The sequence below is a fragment of the Neodiprion pinetum genome, chromosome 5 (genome assembly GCF_021155775.2).
Source record: "Neodiprion pinetum isolate iyNeoPine1 chromosome 5, iyNeoPine1.2, whole genome shotgun sequence".
Taxonomy (NCBI): Eukaryota; Metazoa; Arthropoda; class Insecta; order Hymenoptera; family Diprionidae; genus Neodiprion; species Neodiprion pinetum.
In genome coordinates, this window is record NC_060236.1 from 20,737,896 (window position 1) to 20,763,801 (window position 25,906).

The 25,906-nt window shown below is 34.7% G+C and overlaps 1 protein-coding gene across 16 annotated transcripts; it reads right to left on the minus strand.

Moving 5' to 3' along the window:
• Window positions 1-1,178: 1,178 nt before the first annotated feature.
• On the minus strand, window positions 1,179-25,627 carry pbl (epithelial cell transforming 2 pebble). Of its 16 annotated transcripts, none has more exons than XM_046629372.2 (18): window positions 25,230-25,627; window positions 20,991-21,201; window positions 19,945-20,080; window positions 19,633-19,842; window positions 19,236-19,382; window positions 16,876-18,024; window positions 15,343-15,477; window positions 14,868-15,111; window positions 13,069-13,187; window positions 12,607-13,003; window positions 11,840-12,280; window positions 11,134-11,288; window positions 10,766-10,851; window positions 8,025-8,117; window positions 6,306-6,480; window positions 5,251-5,369; window positions 2,963-3,006; window positions 1,179-2,555 (listed from the first exon to the last, which is right to left on the minus strand). In XM_046629372.2, the coding sequence occupies exons 1-17, from the start codon at window positions 25,294-25,296 to the stop codon at window positions 2,964-2,966; spliced, it is 3,927 nt and encodes a 1,308-aa protein (XP_046485328.1). In that variant the 5' UTR covers window positions 25,297-25,627; the 3' UTR covers window positions 1,179-2,555; window position 2,963. The 16 variants fall into 16 exon arrangements, 15 of the variants coding, with proteins under 15 accessions (XP_046485328.1, XP_046485329.1, XP_046485327.1 ...); XM_046629373.2 differs by having other exon boundaries at window positions 8,079-8,117; window positions 13,069-13,196; XM_046629371.2 differs by having other exon boundaries at window positions 13,069-13,196.
• Between the last annotated feature and the right edge of the window lie 279 nt (window positions 25,628-25,906).

The following is a 25,906-nucleotide window of genomic DNA, read 5'->3' on the forward strand; positions in this document are numbered from 1 at the left end:
ATTAAGGTTATCTTTTGCGATCTATGGCACACAAAATCTTCTCGTCTCCGAATCTACTTGTAGGAGCCTCTAGATACTCATTGAATTTCAGGAATTCAGCATAGAATTGCAAGGATTGAAAGAAGCATATTCTACAACGTTGAATCCAATTCATACAATAATGAAAAACCGCGAATTATCTTAAGCTCGTACTGTATTCCGTAAGTAGGGTTTTGAACATTACTTTTTTCGTTTATTTTCACCTATTCTTTTCCCAAGATTATCCGATTTATCTGCGTACCATAAGAGCTCGTAGAGTTTTCTGCTCACGTTCGCATCTCTTTCAATTAGGAATTCACAAATTAGCAACAAAACCGTGATCTTAATTTCTTCAATATCTTCAGAAATATTAGAAACAAAAAGAGTGATTTTATCCATTAATAGAAATTTTTAAAAATACAGAATCCATTCACCTGCAGAGAAAACTGTTTAAAAAATTTCATACGTCATACCTTTTTTGTTAGTTGAATTTTTTTCTGGTCGTTGAAAGCGCTATAAATACAAATAATCTTGCAGATGAAGAATTGTGTTTTAGTCTTCTTTTTTTCGATTTCAAATGATACAAGAATTAAATTTCGTATTATGCCCAATCGTGTAAAGATAAAGTTTCTAGCAGTGGGTTTGGGATCTTGTTTCTTTCAACTTTGAAAATTTTGCAAGTTATTATGTAACTCAAGGAACCCATCAAGGCATAAAATGTTCTTGTTATGCTCTATGTAAGTTTGTTAGCTAATTTGAGTCGGTAATGACTGTATTGCATAGATAGTGATAACTGATGACCTTGTTGTCGTTACAGATGTAAACCTCGACGTTTCAACATCTGGTCATATGAGTGCGTTCTAGTGACGATTTGTCATTTGTTTTCAGGCACTTTTCTTTATTGATTGAATTTTTTTTTTCTTTCGTTCGTATTTCTGTATAAGTATCACTTTCAAAAATATTCATTTTATCGTTGTACATTCCTTTGTACGTTTAGTAATTCTTGCAAACACACTGTAGCCCCCCCCCCCACAAAAGGCCAAAGCATTGAGTATTTGACAGTTGTTCCATTTGACCTTTGATACCGGAAATTCGCACGTATAATTTAGATATGGTCGATAAATCACACCAATAAAATTTATAGTAACTGAAACAAAATATTAACAGTACTTATTTTATTATATGTATACGTATTATATATTTATATGTATATCTATTTATTGTTACTCTTATCATTATTATTATCATTATTTTTATTAATATTACAATATTCATAAATTATTCACAGGCTAACTGCCGACAATTATAATTATTCATTCCCTACTTACATTTCTACAGTATTATTAACTTTTATCCGCGTATGTCACTGGATTTATTTATATGACAATTCAATCTGTTCTGTTTAACTTCGGATTCAACCTACACGCTTTAGTGTCCACTTTTCAACGTACATTCTTCTCCTATTATCATCCACTTGTAATTTATTTATCAAATCATTCATCCAATCATTCAGTTATCTACTCACGTGAGAGCAAATGCTTTACATTTTTAAATTGGGGCTGCCGTATGTTTTCATATTTATTTATACATAATCGAGCAATGAAATCCGCACAACGCGAAAATAAAAGAGAAACAAAACGCGGCAAAAGTAAAGATTTTTTTTTTTTTTTTTCTCCACTTTTTTCTTTATTACCTTCATTATTACTATCATCATCGTCGTCATACAACATTTGTCAAACTACATACTTATTATAGAAACAATATCACACGAGGCTGCCGTTCATTACGCTCACCGGTATGTAATTAATCTATAGATTTATTCACTCATTATCATCATTACCGCATTATCATCTAAATGTAGGTTATAGTTATAGATTTTAATTTCAAATATTCAACACCGGGTCAGAACTATTATATGTATATACATCATAATTATAATATATAATACACACTATGTATATACTGTACCAATATTCCAATGTATCTTACAAACAATAAATTATTACAAAGTACGTTCTTTTTCTAACAAATATCATTTCATTCCCACCTTTGTCTTGCCTGTTGATATTGTTATTATTTTGCGCCATAACTACAGGTAACTTGGATAATGATAACAACAACAGTAACAATAATAGTAACATCGATGGAACTAAATAACAGTAATAATTATTATTATCGTTTGTGATTGTCTTCATTTGTGATTCAATCACGTTTTCAAGTTACTTTCATATATTTATGTTCTCAGTTTTCTTGTTCCTTTTCTCGCGTACATGCTACTTTCTCTCTATATTTATAATGCGAAAAAATTCGATCCGACATTTCGATTATTATTGTTATTATTGTTGTTGTTGTTGTTATTATTATTATTATCATTATTATTATCACTACTACTACTACTACTACTAATATTATTTTTACGGTACTAGTAATATTTAAGAGGTATGTACGAGGCACCAGATATAACTCAACGTTGTCGTTCTTGTTTGCGGCTGTCATTGATGAATATTTTTGGCAAATGTACAGCACCGCTGGCCATTCTGTCGAGGTGTATTATGTTTGATAAAATACGGTTAAAAAAAAAAAAAAAATTCTGCCTTTAAAAAGAAGATAACGAAAACGAAGGGGATGCAAGATATTATTCAAATCTTATCGTTAACCGATAATAGTACCAGGAGTTGGTGATAGCTAATCGTTTTGAGTGAATTTAACGAAAACAAAGGCACCGAAAACGTCACGCAAGCTGTCAAACTTTCATTTCGCGACATCGTATCATTACAAGAGTAAAATAACTGTCGAAAAAAGAGCTTCTATAATTATATACGGCAGGTTATTGTACATTTTGACTATCGAAAAATCGCATCTTCCGAGTTTAAGGATGTCAATAACCGCGCGTCTGGATATTTAATTAATCGTGAATAGTAATGGAGCGGATATTATACTGTACCTCAGAGCTCGGACTTGTCCTGAACAACTTCCTCTGAACAGTTTCTGATGGAATGTAGAACAATAAAAAAAAAGAAAAGAAAAGTAATAAATTAAAGATTAGTTAGATTCGTACTGATTGTAGATTCAAGCTATTTCGATATAAATATGCATATATGACGAAACACTACGGACAATAATAACATTGTATAAAAAGCACGATGTTAAAGTGAAAATAAAATTAAAATATTGCAGCGATTATTATCGTCATTGTTAAGCATCTGCCGATTAGTACGTAACGCAAAGCAATGTGATGTGCGGATGAAGTGAAGCGAGTGGCTGCCTGTTTAATTAAAAACTTCTTTTTTTCCTACGACTAATCAATTTTTTTATGCCGTTTTTTTTTTTTTTTTTTTTTTTTTTGCTATGCGAAACGTAGATTTTTCACCTTCACGTTATCTTCTTAGTTCATTTTACGAACCGAAAATATTGAGTTTTATCTGACGCTACAAATTTAACAAGTATGTGTACATAATCGATGCTCGGATCTCCCACTCTAAACGAAAGAAAAAAAATTAAAGATAAGAAAAATTGAAATTGAAACGAACACACGTCAATCAAGATACATTCGAATTCCAAGAGGAAACAAAAACAGCAAAAAAATCACGTTCGCGTCGTTGAATTTCACCGTATCTCCGGATCATATCATATCGTATCGTACTATTAATGTTGTTGCTGTCGTTTTTGTTATTATTACAAAACAAAGTATTATATTATAAATATTTGTTTATATTAATCTTCAAACCGGCGTGATTATCTGTTAATATATTCAAATTATGAGTATGTGTGTGCGTAACGATGCGAGAATAGCGTGGATAATGATCGTGTGTGATACACAATTATAAAATGTTAAAGTTAATGCAAATAATCTATCATATGCAGTTTACACAATACTATGCGTGTATTTATAATATATCTTTAGATATGATTTGTGATTCATTAATGATAATAATCAGAAACATTAACAGCAATATTACTTATCGATAGTATTAATAATTATACCAGAAATAATAAGAATAGTAATAAACTCATTATAATAACGGTAATTGTAATTAAAAAATAAATATTATAGACAAAATTAGATATAATGACCCAAAAAAAAGTACTAAAAGTTAACGTAACAGCTAATACTATTCGGTTATAATAAATATAATAATAATAATGATAATAGTAAGAATAATAATAACAATCATAATATTGATAATGAAAATATCGATAACATTAATAATAATACTGATAATTACGAACATCAACTTGAACACGTACAATTCAAGTTGTCGTTTTTACTTTTTACGTTCTAGTCTTTGAATATTGTTTGGTATACCAGTAATTCTTTTTTTTTTTTTTTTTCGTTAGGTATTTCAATTTTAATAAATAAATTTGTCCGGCATAATTATTATTACTATCATTATCATTGTTATTATGATTGCTACCGTTACTATTATAATAATTTTTGTTATTATTATTATTGTTACTATTGTCGTCATTTTTATGTTTCGATCGATTATTATTACTATCATTGATTTAAACGCGCGGCCATCGTTAACTTTTTTCATGTAACATTGTTTTTGTTTTTGAGGAAAGTGAGAGAGAAGAAAAAGAACCGACAGCGAAGGAGTAGGAAACGAAAAACAAAACGGTAAAAAAGATCATTAGATATTCGCTTGATTATATCTCGACATTGGGTGTTTTGTTTGTTTCTTTTTTTTTTTTCTCATAACTAGACGATTCGCATTATTCGAAAATTCATCTTCTCTCTCACATTTTCTTTCCCTAGTTTTTTCATCCATTCTCCTCTAATCCCGATAGGCCGACAAGAATTTTTGATCGTTCCGACGTTTTAGAGGATAATAATAAATTTGACCGATCGATTGAAAGAGACATAAAGAAGCAAAAATTGTGGACGGAAAAACGAAAGAGAATCCGTAAAAAAAAGGAAAAAAAAAAAAAAAAAATTATACATTTGTTACCCGTCAAGTTATTGGCTAAATATTGTACAATTTAATCAGATCTTAGCCTCGTACCTTAGAATATAAAGAGGTAGGGGAAAAAACACAATCTGTTTGTCTAGATGTAGTAAAAGCTGTGTACAAAAACAAGAACAAAACTAGCGATGAAGGTGAGAAATGGAGGCGAGCGTATGCGGGGTGAAAACAGCAGAGCTTGAAACAGCGGCGCATCAATTAAATATGAACTGTGTGCAATTTTTTTTTTTTTTTTTTTTTTTAGATGCTTGAGTATCGTTACAACCTTCTCAACGACGCCATGCTGAGCGAACTGCATTTCGCCTTTCTCGTGGGTTGCACAGACATAGGAGCTACCAATACTTCGTCTCTCGTCGGCGATCCTGAACCGCCGTTGCCCAATTCCTGTAAAAGAAAAATGTAAGAAAAAAAAAAAAAAACACACACACACAACAGCAGAAATATAAATTTCGATCCGGATTTGTTAATGTTTAACACCAAATTGGTCCAACCGTCTGCAACCACTGAGAATATTTAATAGTTTTGTCTGATACTCGGATTGAATGACAAAATTTTACTTATCAGGAATACAATATGTCGATATCAAAGAAAAAAAAAAAAAAAAACAACGAATGAGACAAAATCGTGGATAAATTCGTCGGGCATCGTCTGAATTTAGAGTTGGAAAGAGAAAAAGGAGTTTAAAAAATATCCCGTAATCCTATTTGCGTAAACGATGGTGAACTCGAACGAAACGGATTACTGCTATCTGATACAAATGATTTTCGGCAAATTCAAATGGCAGAAACTGAGATATCAAAACTTTTGGAAATAGTTTTATGGTCAGAACTTTAAAAATGTTCGATTCTAATATTTTGAGCTTATTTTGCTCGTTGACCAAACTGTCACAAATGGTTTAAAAAATGTTCAAGGTATTGTAAATCGCAGTACAGTTATAAATAGCGATTTTAATGGTTGATGATCATTTGTTACACCATACTTTTAGAAATGAAGTTTTATACATCCCGGAGAAACCAATATTTAAGTTTAAGCATTTCAATGTTATAATCACAAAATGTTTTTGAAAATAGTCGTAGTCGTTTGAAATCGTAGCTTGCGTTGTTCTAATTTGCTCAGATTAATTTTTATCGCACGTAGAGATGTTTTTTTATTGGTGATTATCATCATTTACTAAAATATCGTTACTGGTGATTTTTTAAACGGGTTTGCCGCTTTGTATAATTTTTCATTCCAACGGTCGGACCGATTGATCCGTAAATGAAATGGTAATCATTAGACGATTGAATGATTGAACCATGCAAAATAAAAATGTCAACTAACGTTAATGTTATTACAGCTGGCTAACCGCATCTGGGCAAGTTGTTGGCTGGCAGGCGTGAGACTGTTGGTCGATCCAAACGGCGACATCATCGTCGACATTGCCCTCTTCAATTTACTCGGCGTTTTGTTAAAGCTAAATGCCCTTCCGACTTTCATCCTTGTACGTGAAGCAAACCTGTCGTTGCATTGTAATTTTTGCCCAGTTTTCAATTTTGTTGTTATTATTTTTGTTCATTTTTTTGTTGGTGTTGTTCAATCGGAAAGAGAAAAAACATAAATTTAATGTAGTCGAGAAACAATAATTTGTCCATCTTAAGTCTATTTTACTTTATTTAATTTCATTTGTTAAATATTGCAAATATTTAAACTTTTCTTTCGCTTGGGTATTTTTTTATATTTGCATTTGATTTTATCTCACGTACTTCGGACTGTTACTGGTCATTCTTTCCGTTTATTTATTTTTTTTTCATATTTTTATAGACTTCCTTGTTTGATACGTAACGATTTTACTTTTTTCTGTTTACGACTAATCAAACGCGGCATTATTACGCCGATAATATTAACCGTAATAATTTCATCCCTAGCGATAGCAAAGTTTACGACAAACAAGAGGATTCAAGCTTCGAATTTCTTTAAATTGTTTCTTGTTTCTGTTCTGTACCACCACGTTTCACCCGACGATTTATTATTACATGTACAATTAATTATTCGATTACTTGATGCGTGGTTTTCTATTGACAACCTTAAAAAGATGAAAAATGACCGGGACTTCTATTTTGTTGAGCTGAAATTTGTAGAAAAAAAAAAAAAAAAAAATTAATGAAACTGTTTAAGATAAAAGCTCAACAGTTTTACCAAACTTCGAAAAAAAAAAAAAAGAAAACGCAAAAATAACACGAGAGTGAAACGTGGTGAGAAATTCACTGCAGTGATTTCAAAAAGCGTGGAAAATGGACGATTTAATGAACAAATAATTGTATCCTGAAGAATTCAGGATCATACATCGTATTTCATTGAAATATTTACGAAACTGTTGCAAAAATTTTATTTCTATTTCGTACTATAAAATAAGGTAATAAAAAAATTGCGAAAAACTAAAACTGAAAACTGAACAAAAATAAGTGAAAACAGATGGTGGAAATTTGATTCGTATAACATCAAAGATAGAAAACATGTAATAAAAAAAAAAAAAAAAACGGACAGAGACAAGGAAAAATATTAGTGAATATTACTTGAAAAATTACTTGGAGACTCGGAACAGATTTTCGTCCATGTTTTTCTATCTGTGAGATTTAAGATAGCTGATAGAATAAATTTGGCAGAATGAAACAACAAACGAAGGGAGAACGAAACACCGATCGTGCAGGATAATATAATATCTCAGAACGGGAAAATTTCACCATTGAAATAGTAAAACTCTCATAAAAGAAACAAGGTTCTAATCGAAAGATAAAATACCATCCAACTGAAATACGATCAAGATGAAAATAATAAATCGAATGATGCATAAATAAATAATAATAATAAAAGCGGCAGAATTTAGGAAAGCGGCGGCATTGGTTGGGATTAAAGGTTGCAGAAAAATAAAAAAATAAAACAACTAAAAGGGTGCAAAGGCGGGGGTGTTGTTTTTTTTTTTTTTTTTTTTTTTCTGTTTGTAGAGACGAGAAGCGAAAAAATAAAAAATAATCAGCCTTGATAATTGGGTTGTAAACTGACGGCAGTGGGACATGTAACGTGGTTTCACACATGCTATTGAGTAGGAACACATACGGGTCCATATACTCCAGGTAAAAGTTATGAAATAGGCTCCTGCAACCAAACCGCGGGTACGACGCCCCATTAATTGTTTTGTTTCATCGCACATGCAAAGAAATTTACAAATAATATATCTGTGTGTGTATGTACCGGGTGGGCCATTTAAAGTGTTGCGGAGCAATAGCACTCAAACTATTGATGATATCCAAGATGAAAGTTATATTGTTCGAGAAGGCCGTCATACTGGACGATCCTATTTTTTTTTCGGTGGAGGCGCTGAAGCTTCGTCAAGGTCAGTTTTACTTTTTTAATTGGAACCGTGTATTTTTTTTTCAAATACATTATCACTGACTTCGAGACGAAATCAGTGACCTACGATACAAGGTCATTCTAATCACGCAAAGCATAAAAGTATTCCAAAAATCGAATCAAATCGGAACAACCACTTTCAAGGGATTCACTAACTTTGGTTTGGGTTAATCTATAGAAGATGCTCGAAGCGATGACTCTCGACTCGTAAGCACTTGTTTATTCGCTGATGAAAAGACTTTCTAACTTCAGCCACCATTTTTGGTGTAATTTCGGCACATGCTCGGCGCATTCTTTCTTTCGTGTCATCAGGTTGACGCGTTCTTTGACAAAACCCGATGAAAAATAATCTCGTGACGTTAGATCTGCCGAACAAGGTGTTCAAAAGCTACAGAATCGCCTTGTCCTATTCACTTTTTGGCAAAAAACTCACTCATCACTTGTCTCGAATACAGAGCATAATGGGATGGTGCACCGTCGTGTTGCATTCACATGTTCATCCGAAGATGCAGAGGCACGTCTTTCAGTAATGGAGGCAGGACGTTTTCCAGAAATTTTGCATAAACTTGCCCAGTCGAGCGGTCTTCAAAAAAATATGGACCAATTACGTGATCGCTGACAATGCCGCACCAACAATTAACGGATCACGGATGTTGAAATGGTTCTCATCCATCGAGGATTCTCATTTGCCCAATAGTGCATATTAGGCCTATTCGAAATTTCAGTATTTGTAAAGTTAGCTTTGTCAGAAATAAGCACATACCTAAATAATGAGACATCTGTGCTTATTTTTCAACGAATCCAATTACAGAAATTGACGCGATTTAGGAAATTATTGCCATACAAATCTTGATGTGATGAAATGTGATACGGATGGACTTGTATTGACGTGAAAATTTTAATACACGCCCAGAATAATTCCACTTTCTTTTTCCATTTATCTGCTGCTTGCATTCGTTTCATTGCAAATCGCTCGACGTCTGTCTCGTGTTTTATTATAGTCAAGTCGAGGGTCATCGCTTCAAGCATCTTCTGCATGTTGACCCAAACCAAGGTTAGCGAAACCATTGTAAGTGATTATTCCGATTTGATTTGATTTTTGGACTATTTTTATACTTTACATAACTAGAATGATCTTGTATTGTAGGCCTTCTCGAACCATATAACTTTAACCTCAAACATTTTTGGATATCATCAATAGATTGAGTCCTATTGCTCTGTAACACTTTAAATGCCTCACCCTGTATAGATGTATAGTTAAACGTGTGTGTGTTTGTATATGCAAATTGGAAGAAAAATTCAACGAACGACAGTTATACAATAAGAAAAAAAAAAAAAAAAGAATGAGCGAGTATGATAAGAAATTTAATATGACAATGAAACATTTTTTTGCTTTCAGTATGGCAAACAAAATTGAAATTTGTCAGATTTATTTTTCAATTATAATTTTGATTTTTCATAACATTCTTATGTACATCTTACAAATTATTGATTTCACGGTTCAACTTTCGGTTAAACAAAATCGCCAATTTTAAGAGTCAATCGTACCCATTTCTTTTTGGAACACCTGTAAACACGTAAAAGTAAATTTCGCGGGTTATATTCACGAAAATGAAACGGTATCTATGAATTATATGATAAAGATACAACGAGACAATTTTAAGTTCGCATAATCAAGGAAAGCATTGTTTTTTGTTCGTTTTTTTTTGGATATTCGTCAGGCGAATTTAAACTTTGGTGGAAGAATGAAAATGGCCGCTGTTAGGCACACACTCCAAAGTTTATTTCGGCTCTACGTTAGTTTTCTGAACTCCTTGGATATCAAATATTATTTTACGCCAAAGAAAATTACCGCACGAGCTACTGAAGTATAATTTCATCTTTAATTAAATTCTAATAACTGAGAATGTGTCCTGCAAAAAAATTGCAGAGAATTTAGCCGGTATGGCTGACTCTTACGACGATTTTCGTAAATCTGTGCAAGTTTCAACATATCGTTCAACATTTCGTAAAGTCCAGGAGAAATTGGCTATCAAAGTTTACAAAAAAGGAACAAAAAAAAAAAACCGTTTATAAGTGATCTATAGTAATATTATCATTGTTACTGCACTGTCGTGTTGTCTGTTATTATCGTTGTTATTACTATTATAAGTGCTGTTGTTACTACATTGAATTAAAAAAGAGAAGAGAAGATTTTTTGCTTTTTTTTCTGCAAAATAATGTAATCTCAATTACGAAATTAAAGAGAGACAGTGATATACACAGAAATAGTGAGAGAGATGATACAACATGTGTACGTTTCTGTGTGTATTTATAGGCAAAGAAAACTGTATGAGAGTTTTTACGAAAAAGAAAATAAATAGAGGTGAAAGGATAGAATAAATAAAACTTACTTAAATGCTTTACTTAAAGTTCCTAAGGCTACGTCGCTCGTGTCAATTTCAAGCTGATGAGAATCCAAACTGATTAAAAATGTGTCCTGAAAAAGAAAACTGTATAAAAAATGGAAAAAGAAAATGAGAATACGAAATTGAAAATGGGCAAACAGTAAAGCCGGGCTAAGGACGAATGTGAGCAACTGAAAGAACTGAATTTTATTTCATTTCATTCGTCACATATTTTTGTAAAACATAATCTCGCAAGTTTGATGAACAATGAAAAAATAACAGTATTCCAAACACGTTCTGAATAAAATATAAATAAGCAACGAAGATTTGAGGAATAGGAAGAAAAAAAAGAAAAATATGTGCATAGAACTTACTGCGTCTGCTTTGCAAACGGAATTAGCCATTTGCCGGCAGAGTGTTCTGAGATAATTAGTTTTATTTACTTCCTCGTCAGTTATCGTAAATGAAAATAATTTCTCCTTCAACTCTTGATTACTTCTCACCATCAGCGCGAACACCTTCTGACATTCTGCGAATTGTCGAACGGAAAGGGGAAAGATGAAAATAAAGTTTCAGTTAGATAGACTGACCGATCAGGCTTTTTGACACAACAGAAATTTTTCCATTTTTTATTTATTACTGCCTACACCCGCCATACCCGATAGGGTATGTCCCCAAAAGCCACTTTCTGGCTTGTGCGGGGCAACGGAAGATGGATCAGTAACCAAACATTATGCGGCTGTAGCAGACTTAAGATTTTCAATAGAAACACCCGTATCCGCATGAGGGACAAGGAAAACTGCAGGAAATCTTGCTAGAGTGTAACTGAACCGAGTTCAAACCACCGACTAGCAACTCAGCGCTTGAACCGCGTGACCCGTGTTAAATTTTTGCGAGTTGCCGTTCAGAGAGCCTCATTGATAAGCCGGGGACTTGAACTCGAGTCCTCCCGCTCCGTAGACTCGTGTGCTCGCACCTGAGCCACTACGGTCGGAAAATTGATATCCAATATTCCAAAATTAATTTCCTTTGCAATGTAAAATTGCCATCATTTCCGATAATAAATGACATAAGACTAACCGTCAGTTTCGCGAATATCGACGACCTTTTTTATCGTGCTAAGGGAGAGCATTCTTATATGTTTGTACGGTTTTCCTTGGCTAAGTTTAGTGGGATGAAGACCATTGGCTTCCTTCGGACTTTTCAGGGAATTGAAAGCTTTTGAGCGTTTCTTGCATATTTCCAAAGTGTCGGTGAAGAGGAACAGGACGAGATGATCGCCTCGCCCGCTCAAACCTTCGCCCAATTCCATCACTTCGCATTTGCCAATGAAAGAACGATGTGAAGATACTAAATGAGCTGGGCAATTATCAATGTCGTTAAATATGTCAAACATCACTAATTGTCCTTCCGTTTTTCTCTTGTCCTCGTTTATATAAGTCATTACTTCTTTTATACTACTTATCGACAATTCCAACGCACTGTGGTCAGGATTGCTTTTACTTGTGTGCTTAAGAATATCTGAAAATGAGAGTAGAGAAGGTTTTACGACGACTTAGAACTAATTAAATTTTGAGCTCAATCATTATAAGTAGTATTCTACGAGTTATTCAAATAAGAAAATAACAATTTGAAAAATGTTGAAACGATATCTCACGAACAGATAAACGGATTTCTATGATTTTGGTTTCAATTGCTACAGTTTTCCTCAACTTAGAATTGGTGAAATTTGGAATTCGATCAGTCCAGCAGTTTTCGCGTTATTGAAATAACAATATTGAAAAGAAATTCAACTAGATTCCTAACTTGTCTTGACTCATAACAGCATATATAAAGTTTCAACTTACCGTTTAACAATAAGCTAATACTGGGTAGCCTCTGAACAGGCTTGATAAGAAGTTCCTTAAGGCTCTGCCTGCCACATTCGGGCTTGGTTTGGCATATTTTGAGGAAGGCGTGAAAGCGCGGTTTGTTCTGATCGCATTGATCGAGCATTTCCTTTGTATTCTCGAAGAAATTAACGTACGGCGGATATGCCTTGACCAAGTCAGGCGCGTACTTTAAAAATATATTCCCTATGCTGACGTCTTCTGCCCAGTGAGAAGCGTTATACCTGAGCTCCTCGAGCATCTTTTTATGCACTTCGTAAATCGGTGGAAAGTTGCCAAATATTATCTTCGCTTCGGTGCTGTTCAACAATTCGCCGCTCATTTCAATCAAGTCCTCAAGCGGTTCTTTGAACAGCTAATCGAGAATGAAAATACGCGGCTTATTCGGGGAAAATCTTGGAGGAAAACAGAGAACCTTACCGTCATAATCGTACTGAGGATTCCCACGTAGTTTGACTCCGTTGTAACTAGCTCAAGGAAAACTTGATGCCTAGGCGAGAGATTTTTCCTTCCCGCTTCTGTGCTCACCGCTTCAACCTCTGGAATTGCTGTCGGTTAACCGGTAGTTAAATAAGCACCCTGTTTCTTCCCTCTCGTAGTATGGTTCGTATTATACAGTTAGTTTTCTCACGATCAATCCAATTACCCGAATTTATTCAACTAACATTATCACTCAAAGAAGCAAACCTACGTTGTTGGAGTTATTTTTGTTATTGTTATTATTATTATACTTATAATAACCAGGGTTCTTGATTCATCTTTTACGCTTCACGGAGTTTTCAAATACTTATGTTTGTGTGGTAGTAGAGAAAAAAATCTCCAGAAAAATTCGCACGTTAAAGAAGAATTCGAGTAAAATTTATGTAAACAAATGAACCTCGTTGTATTCTTTGTTTAACTTGAAAGAAGTGAAAAGAACTTTACTCAGGATAAGAACTGAGAGTTACTATTAGTTAATTCATTATTTTTATTTTCCACCTAACAGAAGCAAGAAAATCGGTAGTGATAACCAAGAGTTAGTTTTAATTATTGTTTTCAAAGAAAATTTAAATTCTTTATATAAAAATCAGAGTATTAAAAGTAAATGATGAATTTTTCTTAGGTCAGACTGATTAAACGTGAGTAAAAAAAGAAAAAGAGAAAACGAGAACCCTGTATATCAGACTGTATCAACAAAATCGACTATTGTTTTTTTCAAAATTCGAATCAAAAATATTGTCCGAAATGACGAAATAAAGATGCTGTCCCAAGTTTTAGGTCTTAATACCAATATTTAGAGGTGCCTCATTGCGATTTTCTATTTCCTATTTAAATATCATGGGAAATTGTTTTTTATTAACATTGGAATTTTATAACTCGTCAACGTATTAGTGTACTGATAGGATCAACACGTATTTTTGTAAGGATACAAAAAAAAATCTCTCATCATTTTATGAAAATTCTACTCTTTCAAAAGTTATTCAAGCTCCTTAAAAAGCTTTTGATCTTTTGACCTCCTATCAGTACACTAATGCATTGATGAGTTATAAAATACCAAAGTTAAGATAAATATTCCCATGTTATTTGAATGGGAAATAGAAAATTACGATGAAGCACTTCTAAATATTAATATTAAGAGCCAATGCTTGGACAGCAACTTTTTTTCGTGATTTCGCTAGTAATATTTTCGACATGAATTTCTAAAGAAAAAAATAATCGATTTTTTTGATACAGTCTACTGTATACTGTGTATACTGTCTATCTCTATCCAACTTTAACACCCATGCAAGCTTTAAGCGCAAATTGAGAAAAAAAAAAATGACTCTTTTCGATCGTCTTTTCCAAAATTGTTATTCTCTTTAAATCGATCTCAAACCCGGTTTTATTTTCATGGAGAATATTCGTGGTTACGAGTTTAAGATAAAATGAATTGAAAAAAAAAGCTTACAAACAAGAATGGAATCGCAACAGTCGAAACAAAAATTCAGAAGTTTCCAAAAATCATAGAGAAAAAGAATCCGTATTTGACTGATAAACTGAACCATATAATTTGAAGGAAGATACGCGAGTTGTAAAACGAAAGAATATAAAAACCAAAAAAGGAAACATCAAAAAACAAAGGTGCACATAATATGCAGCTAAATTGAATTTCAAGAAAAAGTAAGGACCTGTAAATTGCGAGCAAAGAATAAAAAAAACTCAAGGAACAGCAAAAGTACAAGTAAAGTGTACTTTCTCACCATCCAATTGTTTGTCGGGACTCGAAGTGCAGTCAAGAAAGCTGCCGCTTACGCTGAGATGACCAGCGTCACTGATACTCGACCGTCGTTTATGAACTGCCGGCGAATCAGCACCGTTTTGTACCAGACTACATAAAGTTTCGGCCATTCTCTTGCGCTTTCTTTTCGTCGAAGCGGTTCTAGGCGTTGCTGCCTGACTGTCCCTCCTCGCCATCGCCATCGGGGACATTACAGACTCCAAATACTAGTCAAAGAGAAAGAAGAAGATGAAATTGAAGTGAATGGATTTGTCGAAATTGTTCATCGTCGTATTTTTCTGTTGGAAGTATTTTGTGAGTTTGCTTTCTTTCTGTTTTCATTTTTCTTGATGAAAAACATAAGAAACAGAACATCGGGATAGAAGCAAAAATTTGACGAAATTCAGATGTGCTGAGAAATATGCATGGTTTAGATAAATTTTTCATAATTGACTTACATCTTCGAAGAGGTAATCTTTCTCATATGCGGCGCCTTCATTTTGGACCGAGGTCCAAAACCATTCAGCCTTTACTATGTGGGCTCTCACAGAGGCCAAGTCAGGCAGCGAATTGACGTTGGATTCATCCACGACCTGAATGATAAGAGAAAGATTGAATTAAGGTACAAAATAAAACAAAGAACAATATCGATGAAAGTGAAAGTTGTGTCGATCAATGGCAATTACAACAAAAACAACATGGCTAAAATACACAGGGGAAATTCACGAAGACAATTAAGAATTCAGACACAAATTAAAATGTTGAGGTTTTGACAGCTGTTTTTATTTACATCAACATTTTTTAACATTGTAAATGCTTCACATACATGTAATGAGACGCGTGGGAAAGGTTTTAAGGGGTTGCCCTAATCGATTCCAGGTTCACGTATCTCAAACGCAAAAGAAGGTACACCAGCGCCATTCTACATGCAATTCTGAACAAAACCAACCTAATACCTTTTCATTTAACGCAAAAACAAAGAAATGGCATGATTTTTACGAATTTACTATCATGATTTCATAGACGTCAACGTCGAATTCCACCAGAGCAGCCTCGTAAATGATAAATTTCAAGGGGAAGACAAAAACAGTGACGAAAAAGATCTTAGTCTTTGAATCTTTGGTTGTTTTGCAAAGACGCTCTCAACTTATCTACGCATTTGAGGATTTCAAATGACTTCCGTAGACTTTGGATGCCTGTTAAACGCTTCAAGAGTCTGAAAGTCTTGGCAATAATCTGAAAGCCCTCAGAAGACTTTAAAATAAGCCTGGAAGAGCATTGATCAAAACTTGAATGACCAAAATACTTTTCAGACTTTACAAATGCAGCCACCTCCTAGCTTTTTTCGCCATTTCACCATAACTACACAAGTTAACAAAGAATTTCCGTTGCCCGGAAAGACATAGGGTTAAATCGTGAAAATGCTGAATGGTCAATTTGACGTTGATTATAGGAAATTCACCTGCATTTATACAATTCGGGATACATTTGACCAAAATGCATTTGCATTACGTAATTCAAACTACATTTTTATCGATCGATAATACTTTGTTTCATCATTGTTCATGGCTAACTTCTAGATTGATTCTGCCAAGCGTAAACCATGAGGATATTCTTTTTCCGTATGGCTATAATCCCCAAGAGGATGTGCCACCATGAGAACATTGATCTCTATACTAACTAGATGACTAACTAGATGGCTAACTAGAGTCCTCGGCTTGAGTCGATTAGAAGCATACAAAAACCATGAATTGCATAAATGCAGACACATTTAAACTAACATTAAATTGTGCGTGTAATATCTTCACAAAAGAACCTGGTATTATCGGAGATTTAAAACAAAAACTTTCGAAAAGTAAGTAATGATATCGGTGTTAATTATAGATACACGAAGATATTCCACGTCACCAAAATTCCCATTTTACAACTATCATCTATAGTTTCACAACGACCCAACATGACTAGGATTTTAATGGAGATAAAAGATATACCGAATTGTCTGGCTTCTCGTGATCCCTCTTCGTTTTTTCGCCAGCTTCGTTTGCCCGATTTTTAAGGTCATTTGAATAGCTGAATGCTGATGGAACCGAGCTTGTGCATTTCGCACCCCCATTTCGCAGACTTGATTTTGATTCAAATAGACCAGAATAGAATTTTATGCCAAACATACGACGAAAATAATTCACAAGATATCGTTCTCTGCTGCAACAGCAGCAGCAAGAATTTTTCTGAATTGTATCCCGTTTAGGGTAGACATTGAAAGCCCAAGAGGTATAAGAATTGTTGCCAATGTCACGTAGACTTGAAAAACTGTTGTTCTTCCGTAATAGCGGGGGCGATTCCTCGGAGCAAGAATTCCGGGATAAATTTGGGTGGGAATAGATTCTGAAGATTTTTTTATTCTGATTCGAATAGAGCCTCGCAGTTTGTTTCGATTCAGAGACACAAGAGCTGTGTCTTTTCAATAAAACATATCGCCTGGGAGTAAGAAATCTTCTAGACTGCTTGGACAAATTTTTTACAGTGGAAAAAATCCGAGATGGAGAACGAAACGAGGCGAAACTAAGATTGGTGGGATTATCAAAAACCTGAGAAAGAGAGAGTTGGGTCAAATTCAACATGCTTGATCCCAAAGAATTCAATGCCGAATAACCAGAGTCATCCGAATGATAATTTCCGCCTCCGTCGATTGAACTGTCGTTCAAAGATATGGCAGAATCATATCGAGGATGTTTGGGCGCGCGATGTCGCTGGCAATGTTTTGAGGTTTTGGGAAATCCTGTCGCGCAGAATTTTTCCATTGTCGAATCATCTCGAGGCGAAGACGAAGAATCATCAGCCCGCCTTTTGCGCCTCACCATGGTTGAATTTTTTTCGCAGTTGTAATTGCAAAAGCAAAAATGACAGAGGCAGTTGCAACAGCGCTGCGAATGTATTGAAGATATTGAACTCGGATAAGAGTTTGGTATTTTCTCGTTTGTGTAAGGATTGTAATAGACAAATGAAAAGTTCTGGCTTGATTCAATCTCACATGATCTTTCAGAGGTCAGCGATCTAAACTCTTGTTTTGAGTATGATCGATACCAAGAGGCTCTCGATTTATCCAAAGTACTCGTCTGGCCGCCATCTTTGTTAGTCACCTGAGCAGAGCAAGCGTGCGAGAAAAATGGAAATAAAAAAAATAAAATAAAAGTTTAGGGTCATGGTAACAATCACAAAAAGCGTTGCGATAAATAACATGAGAGATATTCAAAATGTCAAGAATGCGAAGATGGACAAAATTATATCAAGAGCTAATCATAGCCGTATTTGTATTTGCAAGACATGTAGACACATGATTTCCGCGGGCTGAATTATCGGTTATTAGAACTTTGTTGAAAGTGAAATTATACTACAGCAGTTCTTGCCGTTATTTTCTGTGGCGTGAAACAATATCCGATATCCAGCAAGCTCCGAAAACCAGCGTAGAGCCGAAATAAAAAACGAAGTGTGTCTAACAGCAGCAACTTTGATTTTTCTGCCCAAGTCAGAATTCGCCTGACGAAATATCATAAAGAAGAATGTTTTCATCGATAATGCGAATTTAGAACTGTTGGACGTTATTTCACGTCAAACATTCTTATCAAAGGAACAATTATTTAGGAAAAATTTGTTAATGAGTTTTGAGCATGCTGTCTATTTTACAACATAATATGCAAACGCGGTCGTGTAGCTGTAGTTGTAGATTTTGCCGCTCGTTATCAACGCTGCCAAACTTTCTGAAATACAATAAAGCACCATTGATGCCCAAATGATGGGGTATTGAAATTTATTATTCTGCAAAGATGTAGTTTTCTACGGTTTTATATCATTTTCTGTAAATTGTCGAAATTACGTTCAGAATTGTAGCAGTAACTGAAGCATTTTGGAAAACACTTAAGATTTTCACCGAGACCATGATTTTCTTCAAAGATTGGAAATATTTTTATCAGGTTGAGTATGCAAACACTGATATCGGCAACTACAGTTCAATGCTGAGTCCTCAAAAGCACTCAAACGTTTTTAGGAGTTCGGATGGCACACTCAAAACTCCTTAATAACGTTTATGTTTTCATGAATTTCAAAAATATGGGTATGATTGACTGTTAATCGTTAAGTATAACACCGAGACTGAGATTGTTCATTCACTGCTATGTGAATGGTACCTATAAGGGTTTGAAATATAATGTGAATATTCGTTATTTTTTTAAATGCTGACTGAAGTGGAAAAAACTTGTCTTTGCAGCCAAAAACAGCATAATTTGATCGGCCTGAAGAATGACAGAATTTTCCCCCATAGAAAAAGGAGAGAAGGAAAGAAATTCTAACTCACCACATGCGTGCAGTTTGGATCGTCGATTTCAGCCGGTTCCCCGCCTTGTTGCTGAAGCACTTCGTACATGTGCGTCTTTTCGTCGTCGGGAAAACCGAAGAAACACACCTTTGCTCCAAAGAATGGCTTAAGTTTGTAATCTGCGATCTGTGAAGAATATTGTGAGCGTCAGGGTTGAGAAAGAAAAGTATAGTAAATACTAATATCAGATGATAAGTCATAACAATTCATTGGAGAAATTATTACGACTATCTTAAGCCGTTGAAATAAAAATTTCCCTGCAACCCAAGACCGTCGCATTAAAATGAAACTTTATAAGCATTAGTATTCCATGTTTTTCAGGCAGAGTGGCAACTCTGAATGGAACACAAGTTGAAGAGTCTGAAAATCTGCTTACCAGTTTGTCGTTGGAACTGCTGCTCGCAACGTCGTCCCTCGCATTCCAAAGTTCAAGCACCCAATCCGAGGACATAATTGGAATCCTAAAGGTAATGGCATACCTGTATTTGTCTCCCCCACAGCAATTGGCAATAAGGTGTGTCACTTTGTTTCCCATATCCTTCCTTATGCTGCCACCCATGTTGTGAATCATGTTTATCAGTCTGGTCTGCAATGAGAATGTAATTTTCACCAGTAAATAAATGCAAAAGGTAAGGGAAAAAAAGTTGTCATAGTATTGCAAAGAAGGTAAAAGAACCGCGGTAATCACCAATTCTTCCTTTTTTCTAAAACCGGTGAAAACAACAATCGTTCCCAGCATCGATTGGGTATACATCGGCCTGTTGATACTTGGCAGGGACTCTTTCTTCTCCGCCAGCTGGAGAAGCGCCGTTGGTCCTAGTATTCTAGACAAATCGAAGGACAGAGTGGAATAAAATAAAATCAAATATGTTATTATACGGATGAAAATCATTATTGAGAGAAGAAAAAAAATTGATCTTACAAATGTATGAATAAGGATGAAAGATATGTTGCTGCTTTTTGCACTAAATATTTTTTGTTCGAATTGAAACAATTCGATTCACGAATTGTTCGTCACTTCTGTCAAGCTAGGTAAATAACTTTTATTGAGTTGAAAATACTTTTCTGTTGACATTTTTTTCTTTGTTGTATTAATAACTTCAGATTTTTACCCAAATTAAATTCTCCCTGATTCTTCATCACTCAAGATCTCTAAAATACGCTGATAATTTGATTATCGTTCGTAACTGATTAAGACTTACCGAGAAAGAACCGGATGGAAAAGCGAGTAAAAGAAAACAAAATGAGAAAATAAAGTTTCACAATTTGATTGTCAAACACAGATTTCTATAGCGAAGTAAAAGATTTCTTTTTCTATTTGTTTTCAAGAGGACGTAATATATCGAGGATAATCATTCTTAAAGATGAATCGTCGGAATCAAAGTTAGGAGATCTGGGATAGAAATAATTTTGCATAGATTCGAATAGCTCAAGCTAAAATATAAACAATTTGAGAAAAGGTTTTGTAATCAGAGCATTCAAAATCCGTACACTCTTGTGTTTTAGACACAGATTTTGCGTGATTTGTTCAAAGAGCAAAATGAGTCCAAAAACAGCAATGATTTGAGTATTCTAAACGTTCTAATTATAAAACCTTTCCCAAAATTTTCGATATCTCAGGTGGAGTTATTTGAATTTGTTTAGAATCATTTCTATTGAATAAGGATCTGTTTTCGTTATGGTTCTTCCTCTTTTCCTACCTTTCGATTCGTTCCTGTTTAAGTAACATATTACCTGTGAGCTGTTTTGTGGAGAGTGTCGTAATCTGCTCCCTCGAATTTGCTTAGTATGTAATAGGTGCAGTAAGTTGTGTCTTCGACGTACTCCGTCCCTTGTTCTGACTTCAGTACAGGAACGCTGAACTGTTGAGCAGCAGCTCCAAGGGCCGGATCTTCTCCTGTACTTCCGACGAGACATATTCGTTTTTTTCTCGGTATGATCAGAGCTATGTTAAAGAATAAGAAGAAAATAAACAATGAGGGTCAAAGAGAAGTTTATTTATAAATAAATAAATAAATGAATCAATGAATGAACAAAAAAAAAGGGAAACAAAATTATTTACATTCTGTCCTCAGCATCATGGATGGAATGTAATGATAAAATAAATGTTCAAATATATTCTCTGCCAAGAAAACTCCTCTTCCAGTTCTCTTTTGTGGGAGATAAAAAATAGTCATATCTTTTACAAGCGGTGTACAAATAAAACTGTACAAATAAGAATTCAGAAGCCTTCATTCTTCTTTGGAATTATGTTATACCGAAGCGTACGGCTTATGGGCCGCTTGAAGCAAAACTTTCCGCGACTCGTAATTCCGTATGATGGCTCTACCGTCGGTCGACAGTAGAGCCATCCGACGCTCGCCTTACGAAGCTCGTGCTCTCGGCGATTTGTGCTCGGCGTGGAGCCATGGTGGGGAGCCGCGCTGCTACATCAACCCTCCCCTTATTTCTCCGCTTCTCCTACCGCGCCGGTTTTTTTTTTCTTTTTTTTTATACATCAAATGATAGTATCTACACGCAATTAATAAATTGTGTGCAGATGCTGACATTCGATTGAATAAAAAAAAATTAAAAAAACAAAAATAACAAACGAAGAAAAATCTATAAATACCAGGAGATTCGAACTCACAAAACGCCGTATGGTTTCACGAGTTCGAGCAAGGTTCAAAAAATCCATAAAAATATAGTACTATCTCTATTATGTATTCAGAAAAGCTGAAGCAAAAATTGTAGTGCATGAATCGGCTGTCTCGGATATAAGAGTCTCACAGCTCTCGAGAATGTACTTGTTATTATATATTATTATATTATATATTATTTTTTTATTGTTATTATAAATTATTTTTTATTGTTATTTAGTAATATTAGGCCTCATACGTCGTGTTGTACACGGTATAATTTTAATATCTGAGTCGGAAATTTTTTTCTGAAATGTATTTTCAAAATATCACCACCCTTAGTCAATGACGTAATAATTCAAATCACGAGTCAAGATGAAGACATGGATGTTGCACGTATACATATTTATTTTATAAACTAGTCGTGCATACGGTCACTGCCACACTTTCATTACCTTTTTTTAACTTTACAGACGACGAGGACGTTGAAAATAATTTCGACAACGAGTACAACGATGGCAACAGTTCAGACGAATTATTTGACGATTTTGAAGACGTATAAAAACAAATTCGCCTTTTTTACGTATATTTTGTATTTCTGCTTGAAAAATGTATTTATACTTTCACAATCAATTATTTATAGTAACAATAAAACAATAACGAATAATAATAATAACAATAATAATCATGAATAATACTTAAAAATACATATCCTCACCCTGCTATATAACAATATAACGAAATAACATTCTGGTAATCGAAAATAACTATAGCGCCCGCTTCCAAATCTGCGCGGATTTACCGGTCTTTTTCGTTGTCTGCCACGGTGTTCGGGTCAAGATATTTGTCTGCCCTTTCGTATATAAAATTTGGATGACTTCCTGTAAAAGTTTATTTTTGTTCCAACCCTTATAGTATGACGTAAGTTAGATACATTTTCGCGTGTCTTTATTGTTGTCTGCCGCCATTTTTCCAGCGACCGAGGTGTCTGCCATTTTTACTATTCAACTCAAAATATCATTCTCTGCTACCACACAAAAAATTAGCGCTTATGAAATGACGTTGTTCAATTGATTTTTTTAACCCTTTGCGCCCCTCCCACCGCGTTCTCCAGTACTGGAGGCCAGGCAGACTTCCGAATCAATTATTAGCTATGTTAAGAGAGTATGACAAGATGGAAAATTTTGTTTATGAAATGACGTAACTAAAAAGTTCACCAGCTCTTAGACTATTACCATCACGTCGCACAACGAGAGAGACGAGCATGAATATATAATATCTACGAGACGTTAACTTAACTAATGTTGTTTGAAACGCACCAGCTTCCGGGGCTCGCAGCAATTTGATACATATTTTTAAAATGATAATATAAATGACAATGAAAATGACCACTAAATGCACAAATACAGAAAGAACATTTTTCTTGTCCGTTTTAGATTTTGAAATAAGGAGAAGTGGAAAATTATTTTTTCTGAAAACTGATGTAAAATGTTCGCTAATAAATAATAACGATAATAATAATAATAATTAAACTAGAACAGCACAATAAATGAGGAAAACGTACGTTATATTAACGACTGTTATCAATGCCTAGGAAATAGATACATAAATATACAAATAATTTTGTTTGATTAAAAATAATAAAACGATATATCAAGGTTCCGTCAATCCGTCCATTAAAATTCTTGTTTATGCAGAAACGACACAAAAGAGAGAGACAGCAGCGAGTGAACGAGAGGGAAGAAAAATGAGAAAATTATATTTACAGCAGACGTTAAATGCACAGTAAAACTTACGAATTTAGTTTCGGCCCCCACAATGGAATATTTAAATGTATACAGTTAACAGCAATAACAAAATTCCATTGCTCAATTTATGCTGAGTCTTGGGCAAAAAAAAATTGTAATCCCATAGATAAATAATTGATCAAATTTAGCATTTGATTGAGCAATCATTAAATAAGTACCATTACTAAATAAATGAGTCTAAGGCTTTCAATCATATTTCCAGACTAGTTGGAAATTTTCAGCTCCCAGGTCCGTAATGATTCGGTTGAAATTAGAGTGGATGGGTTGGGATGGTACTTAATAACTTTATCTTATCATCAGCACGATCAAAGCTCGCAAGTCTGTCGATCTCGCTCTCACTGTCGTTAAAAAAACATGACATTGTAATTTATTTATCATCATCTTTGTCACAGGATGTCGGGTTAAATTAATGCATAAAATCCTGAAATTAATTTTTCTGGCCTACTAAGGGCTCAATTCTTTAGAATATGTTTTTCATTAATTAAACTAAATCGATTCTAACTTTAAAGGTCAGAATATGAGATTATAGGATATTTCCAAGACCCACTAATGCTGATGACTATTATTTTTTCTCAATTCTCCTGTAAACTTCGACGCGATGGCTTTCATCTCTTAACGACTAATTCACTGCAAGAAAGAAGTTGAATTTAATGAATGTGTTTGAGGGTAATTTTGAAAATCTGTAATGTCAATAATCTTTTTTGGTAAAGTAGGAATCCAGCGTCATGTTACGAACAGGCAACAGCTCTGTCTTTACGAACTACGTCATCGTTCTTCTGGATGGTTCAGAAAACATGTTGGTCTAAAGTTGGCTGAGATTATGTGAAATCTAGTCTGAGCCTATAAATGTGATAATGTGTTTTCTGGCATTAATATGACATTAGTGCCAAAACATCATTTTACTCTTTCTTGGGTACATTGGACATGTTTACATTGCACAGATTTGATAGAGACTAATGTGAGATGAACCAATCGCATGAATAGTTTCAAGAGCATTATCCAAAATTCGTTTCATTGATTAGTTGATCCCAAACATGGCGATGCAGACATGGCCGCTATCGCCCAAAAATGCATAGAATAAAAAACTCATTCGGTTGGTAAAGGACAGAAGCATCGCTCAAAAACAAGAGAATCGAAGCCTCAAACACGTATTAACATGTTTACAGATAACTCTTGGTAGAGGAAGGATGGGAAAGATACGTTTGTGATTTTTTCAGAAACATGTCACTCATAGCCATTGCTGAGCTTGTATGAAATCTATTTTGAGCATATGTAAAGGTGATGTTTTTTTCTGGCGTTAATAGAAGATGAAAATACTACCAAGTTATCATTTCACTTTTTATTTTCAATACGTCTACTAAAATCTAGGACATTCCCCGAGTTCCGAAGAACATGGCCCAAAATGCAGAGTAAAGAAAATGACTCGGTCGGTAAGGATGGGCACAAGTATCTGCTGAATTTTTCTCTAGTTTACAGGAAAGTTATGGAGAAGGGACGAAGGGGGAGACACGCGTGTGTGTCTTCAACAAAGTGTGCAAGTAACTTACGTTCGGTGGCGGCCGCCTCTTCACTATTTATATCACTGGTACTGCTGTGCACGCTTTGCTCTTCCATTTTGGCAGTAGTAATCGCGCGTCGAGGTGGCGGGGTTGTCAACGTGTAGAGAGAGAACAGCACAACACAACGTCAGGTACGACGGCGTTTATTTCGCAGTCGTTTTTACGGCTGCCCGAAAATAAGAAGTCCGTCGCCTGTTTCTTCGCGCCTTCTGTTTCTCCCTCTTTCTTCCTCCTCTTTTTATATTGTTTATTCTCTTCTTTTTATTCCTGATCGATTTCAATTTTATTCAAATTTCCCCCTCTCTTCGTAGTTCACCCGTTTTTACCGCCGTTACAGCCTAATTTCCGTTAATTCCAGTTCTCGCCGTAATCGTTTCAACGACGAACCTTTGCGTCAGGTGCGTCCTCCCCTCCTGCCGCTATTCAATTGTCGAGGTGCATGCCTCGTTCCATTTGTCAGAGGCGGGAAAGAGGCGGCAGGGAGAAGAGGAAGAAGATATATAAAAAGAAAAAGTAGGAAGGAAGAGAATATTTTTACTATTTATGATTTACTAGCCGATTGTCTGTTCAATGTCTTTATTGGATATATTTATTATTCACTCGGCTGGTTTGTAGCTGTTGGTTTCTATTTTTTTTTCGTTTTTGTCTAGCAGTTTATTAGTTGA

What these genes read in the sequence shown, in the direction of transcription:
- pbl (XM_046629371.2), bottom strand. Translation starts at nt 25,296, where the DNA reads ATGGAAGAGCAAAGCGTGCACAGCAGTACCAGTGATATAAATAGTGAA. An exon ending in AGAGGCGGCCGCCACCGAAC is followed by an intron (nt 21,202 to 25,229) that starts GTAAGTTACTTG and finishes TCTTTAACATAG; the next exon opens with CTCTGATCATACCGAGAAAA. An exon ending in TTAGAAAAAAGGAAGAATTG is followed by an intron (nt 19,843 to 19,944) that starts GTGATTACCGCG and finishes TTCTCATTGCAG; the next exon opens with ACCAGACTGATAAACATGAT.